We start from the raw sequence: 6,000 nt of genomic DNA on the forward strand, positions 1-6,000 counted from the left end.
GTTTGCATGGTGGGGGAATTAAAAGTTGTGTGTGGTCCTGTGTCCCCCCCCCCCCCAACGCCGTTCCTCCCCCACCCAAGCTCAGATTCTCTCTGTCTCAGAATGCTGACATCTCCGTCAACGGTTCCAAAAGATCTTGAACAAATGAGTCATTCTTAATGTAGGAAGGCAAAGATATTTGCTGAAACCAATCTGTCTCAAAGAGCGACCATGTGCGCTCATCATAACTACTCTTCAAATATCTGGAGGATACCATTCAGATTGTCCTAAACAAGATATACTGTAGTTATGTTGAGAATGCAACAGTAGCAGGTCATAGAAAGAGCATGAGTTCAACTCAATTCACTTTCGAATATGCCACTCATAAAAACAGCCAGTCACGAAACAGAAATGAACACATAACACAATCATTTTGCTACAATCAGTTGCTGCAGTAATGAGCTTGCTTGAGGCTCAAATCTCGCTTAAGGCAGTGCATGTATTGAAGACAAGGAGAATTTTCCCTAAGTAATAGCAAGAGGTGGAATCATCTCACGCAATCTCCATGGAAGTGCTAATTTAAGAATATGCATTAAAACCCATTCTTTAGACACAGCTGGAGATTCTGAAGGGAGACAATGGAAACTCTTCTACTCAAAAGCAGTTCTGGAATATTGGTCAGTGTACTCCCCCCTTAGCTTCAACATAAGTGACAGAATCTTGATGTCAATGGACTATTCTGATTCTGCCATCTTCATTCATTCATGCATTCATTTCATCTCTACGGATAAATTTCCCTGGGTTGTTTTAATTCATAATATGGCCCCATTAGGTTTTATGTCCTTTGCCATGTGCTTTAGCCAGTTGTGTCACATTTACTGTTCAGGACCCTGGCTTGGTTTAACTCAAGTGTTTAAGCCACTATACTACCACTGATGTACAGAGAGTTAAATTATTTTCAAGTAAAGCTTGTTGCCTTAATTGAGCTGTAAACCTATGTTATGCACTGTTTCTCCCTTATATAAAAAAGAAAGAAAAAGATTGTACAGTATATGCATCATCTGCGCAAGGTCCCAAATTCCTTAGTCCCCAGAATCTCCACCTAAAAGGCTCCCAAGGGTACAGGCCCTGGAGAACCACTCTCAGACAGATTAGATCCCACTGGGTTAGATCAGCCAGCAATTTAGCTCAGTATGAGATTACACCATGTGTTCATATTTGCTAAATGTTGTTTGCATCCCCATTTACTATTTTGGGGTGAGAGGGGTGATAGTGGAATACTAATTCTCATTTCAACATAGCCTAATTGATTTCTGCTGGGGATTTCCACCCACCCACCAGACCACACAATACTTGCAATGTTTTAAAACTTATCTTGGCAACAACCTCGCACAACAGAAGCATTCCCATTTTACAGGTGGCAAGTCAAGGTGGCTGAGCAGACATTTGAAAAAATGCCTTCCACATCAGAGCTCAACATTTCTAATCCATGTATCACCCCTTCCACCTGCTCCCTGTCTACCTTCAAATGAAGTTTTCTTTTTGAAACCTACTACTCTCAGCCCCCTCTTCTTATATAACATGGAGAAATTATATTGCATTGAGTGAGAGGGGATAACAAAATGCACAACTGTCAGCAGCATGATACAAAAACCATCAACCCCAAACCTAAAACCACGCAAGGCAATAGTATTCAAATATAATATGCACTATCACCAATGTATCCCATATAGCTAATACATGTGTATAAGTGTTTGACCTTCCACACTAAACTCTCCAGTTAGTCCTTCTGCAAACTGTGTTCCCTTGAATAATTTTTTTCCAGCCTCCTTTTTCTCGAATGGGCTAATAATAGCCTTGTGATGCGACAAACTGAATGAATTTTTGAATGTCATTTCCATCAATATGTCCTAGAGACGTTCTGGTTTAGAAAGGTCGTTGGCAAGGCGTGCAGCCATTTGGCATTCTTAAAAGTTTTCCTCTAAGGTTTTGAATAAACTAAATGTAACTTTGCCTTTTGTTTCCCCCCCAAATAGAGTTAAAAAAGCTATGTGAGAGCATCGCTTAGCTAGATAATAGAGAATGAGAAGGGAGGCAGATGCAACTGAGTTATCTGGTCTTCTTCACAAAACACACAAAACCAAACTAATTTGCTGTGATTGTCTAGGTGATAGATGACCCTGCCCTTATAACTGAAAGTGTCAATAGCAGTTCTTTTCATTGGGAGCTAAATTGTATTGCCTATTTCAAAGTCCACCTGGGTCCCCCATGTCCCTCCTTATTCTTGTAATCTCTCTCTCTCTCTCTCTCTCTCTCTCTCTCTCTCACACACACACACACACACACACAAATAAGAATAAAACCTGTTTGCTACTAGTTTTGTAGTGCCCCTTTGGCGAATGCATCTTGTGTAGGTCATGCCAGCACTTTGACTGGAAAGGAACCTTTCCTCATACAGCAAGAGCAAGCTAGGTTTCATTCAGAAATATAGAATGAAAGTATGTTTTCCAGGCTAGGCCTTAGTGGAGTAGTAATTTTCTTTATCATCTTAAGTTTGTATTTGACAAACTACTTATTTATGACTATCCCTGCTGATTCCAGTGGGAGTTTCAGGTTTATGACCTTCATTTACACAACAAAAATTGTGACAGTAGGGAGAATTGACTACCTTTCCTAAACATAACTCATTTGTAATTCATGGAATATAAGCATAACCACCAGCAGCTTACTGCAAAGAGTGCAATTTATTTAATTGCACAATGTTTAATAATACTCTGTACGAAGGCTGTACAGTGTATGCTAGGGTTTACTAAATCAGTAGGAGTTTTGCCATCTACTTCCATGAAATGCGGACTGCATCTTTAGGCTACAATCTTATGCTCCATTCAGCACAGTTAGACATACTTGAAAATAAACAAGTTATGATGGACTCTGCTCTTGGGCTGGAAATCCCTATTTTGGCAGGAACTCAGTGGTTGACCTTGGGAAAGTCACTTACTGTCTCTAAGTCTCAGTTTCCAAGCTATAAAGTTTAGATTCTAGTGATCTGCTTCACAGAGCTGTTTGCAAGCCCAAAGAAGACAGCAGTGCTGAAGCACATCATATATTAAAAGTGCTAAAGTATAACTAGAAAATGCATCAACTACGGGATGCAGCATAACAACGGCTGGATTAATTACACCTCTTTTTAAATAGATGTGCACAGAAGGCTAGGATCACAACAGAGTACTAAGTACATGAGAAGTCAAGGCTTTTTATCCCCATTTTAGTTTACTCAAACCCTGGTAGCTTTCGGTGTGTCTCTGATTTAAAATTTAGTGTGCATGTGCAGCAGGTACCCCTGCTCCTGGTCAAAAGAATTATGCAGAGCTCATCTGTAGTGCTTTTTTGCATTGTAAAAGAAAGAAAGAAAAAACAGGCACGGAAAAGAAAGTGATCTGAACTTAGCGTGAAGCATGTTATGCTCCTGTTCAACATCAAACGCCGCACTGAGAAGGCTTATGGCTGGGGCTCCTCCAGCAGGGACACAAAAGCTTTGCTGCAATAATTGGTTCTTACAGTAGCACAAGCGCGGCAGGCAACTGGGCCAGAGTAACCTTTGCTCAGAGCTCCTGGAGAGCAAACGCTTGGCTGCTTCTCTCCAGCGGGTGCAGCAACAGTCACCTTGGGACTAGAGGGGTGGGGTGTGCAAGAGCGGAGTGAAGGAGCCCTTCAGGACTCAAGAAACACATGGCCTGCTTTTACTCTCTGTGGTGTGTTGACTTTTTAATTTTTATTTTTTTAAAAAAGACCCCTTATGGCAATAGCTGCAGTTACATAAGGCATAGGGGAAGCAGCCCAGAGAGACAGACAGAGAGAGAGAGGGGGGGGGGAGAGAGGGGATATGGGTCATCTGACTTCTTGTCCACTGTCAGGGTTATCCCTCTTCAAGCAGCAATGCTGGGCAGATTCTCTCCTACTTTCTTCTCTGGTGCTGCCTTTCTTTCTCACTTTCCTCTTCCCATCCCTGCAAATTTCTGCTTCATTTCCACTCCTCTATCCTTTTGGCTTCCAGCCGTACTCCCATTGCCTTGATCCTGGGCCTGGGTATGTGCGTCTCCCTTGTGTCCTTCCCGCTCCCTCTCCTCTTACTGCATCCGAATGCTGCAGGCAACTCCCAGCCTTTCCAGCTCAGCAGGCCACTTCCCACCTCTGTGGTGGTGCTGGACACAGACCAAGGGGAGCTGGGTTCAAAACCTGACTCAGCCATCTCCCTCTCTCTGACAAGGTCTCTCTTCTCTGAGCTTCAGGGACTGCTTGCACCTCCTGCCAGGGTTTTGTTGTAGAGAGGGATGAGATCATGGCTGCACATGCACTTTTTATGTTGTATTAAGAAAGAGGGCTGGCCATGATGCCTAAAACTTGCCCAGGGAAGGGTTGCCTTCCCATGTCAGCTGGCCACAGAGGTCTCCCCCTGCCAACCTTGGGGGGAACTAACAGTGCGGCATTAACTGTCCCTGGGGGGCTCTGCTTCTCTTGTTCTCCCACCTCCCTGCTCTGACCCTCTTCTTCTGCTGAGCGCCAGGTGATGCTTCTCCTGTCTGCCCCGCTCCCCTCCGCAGACATCTCTGCCTCTTTGTTCTCCCCGTCCAGGCGTTACCTTCTGCTGCCTCCGAGCCATGTCGGTGGGCTGCTTGGCGTTGAAGGGGTAGGCGATGCACCTCATGACGAAGACGTAGAGCTGCAGCTTCTTCTTGCGCTCCTCTTCCTCCTTCTGCAGCCGCTCGAGCTCTTCCTTCTCCTTCTCGCTCACCACCGAGGGGCTGGGGCTGGAAGGCCGGACGCTGCTGCCGCTCCGGCTGCTGGGCTGCAAGCCCCCGCCGCCCCCCGAGCTCTCGCTGGTCCGGCTCGGCGAGAGCCGTGCCCCAGAAGCCGCCGGGGCCAGCACCTCCTTGCTGCTCTCCTCTTCCACGATCTCATCGGATTCCTCCTCGCTGGACGACGGGTCCAACATGCTGGCGGCGGATCGTGCCCTTGGCGCGCAGCTCTAAGCGGGAGAAAGGACCGAGGGCAGGCAGGCAGGCAGGCAGGCAGCACAAAGCCCGGCTTGCACTTCCAAGATGCCCTCCTTTCACAGTCTCCTCCGGCTCATCCGCCGAAAGGTGGCTGGCACAACGAATAAAGTCTTGTCCTTCTCCTCCTCGGCCACCACCCTCTCAGCTCCCTGCAACTTCAGCCACCGAATCGCGCCAGCCGATCTCCGGGAAAAAGTCGCGCCGGGGAGCCGGTGCCCGAGGAGGCGAGCTGCCTGCCTCTCCGATGCAGCTGACAGCCGAGAGGGCGCCGCCGTCTTCCCAACAGGAGAGACAGAGAGCGAGCGAGAGCAAACGAGCGCTTACGTGGGTTTATGGCTTTTAACTCTTGCCTACCCGGGACTGGCTCGGTTGCTTGCTGCACAGAGAGAGAAAGGCGTCGGGATCAAAGGCTGCCGTCGCGGCTGGCCTCGCTCTCTCTCTCCTCCAGCGAGGCCAGGCTCGGCCCCTCCTGCGATGGATCTATTAATACAGAGCTAGGCAGATGGTGGCTCCTCCGCGCCCGCTCCTCTCCGCCTCTCTCGCTCGCTCGCCTCGCTCTCCCGCTTGGTTCCCGTCAAGCCAATAATAAAGCCGCAGGGCGAGAGGAGCTGACCAGGGTGCTGAATGTAAGCAGCCAACTGCAGCGGCATTGAAAAGCGCCCGGCGCAGCAGCGGCCACAGCGGCAGCAGCAACAACAAGCAGAACAGCCCACCCCGGTCTGCGCAGGCTCAGAGCTCCCGTCTCCTCCTCTTCCCTCCTCACCCACCCCTCCCTGCACGCGAGCGTAGCACATGACTGTTTGGGAAAGTGACGCCCCCCAAAGAAGCATCTGCCCTTACCCAGCTTCCTTCCTTCCTTCCCGCACCCTCCTGCTGCCCCTCTGATTTCCCAGCCCTGAGTTCTTTTCTCCTTCTTCCTGATTTGACTTTTCTTCCCTGCCTCGCTTCCTCGAGGGATGGGGTGGGG

General features: G+C 48.1%; 1 protein-coding gene across 8 annotated transcripts in view; it reads right to left on the minus strand.

Moving 5' to 3' along the window:
- The window catches only part of CADPS (calcium dependent secretion activator), a 357,825-nt gene extending 352,057 nt beyond the window's left edge, over positions 1–5,768 (minus strand). For all 8 annotated transcript variants that reach the window (XM_081183972.1, XM_081183969.1, XM_081183968.1 and 5 more), the window contains exon 1: positions 4,619–5,768. In XM_081183972.1, coding sequence (XP_081040098.1) covers positions 4,619–4,972 — 354 coding nt within the window. In that variant the 5' untranslated portion in view covers positions 4,973–5,768. The remainder of the gene's footprint in view (positions 1–4,618) is intronic.
- Between the last annotated feature and the right edge of the window lie 232 nt (positions 5,769–6,000).

The sequence above is a fragment of the Podarcis bocagei genome (assembly GCF_964188305.1).
Source record: "Podarcis bocagei genome assembly, chromosome: 2".
NCBI lineage: Eukaryota > Metazoa > Chordata > Lepidosauria > Squamata > Lacertidae > Podarcis > Podarcis bocagei.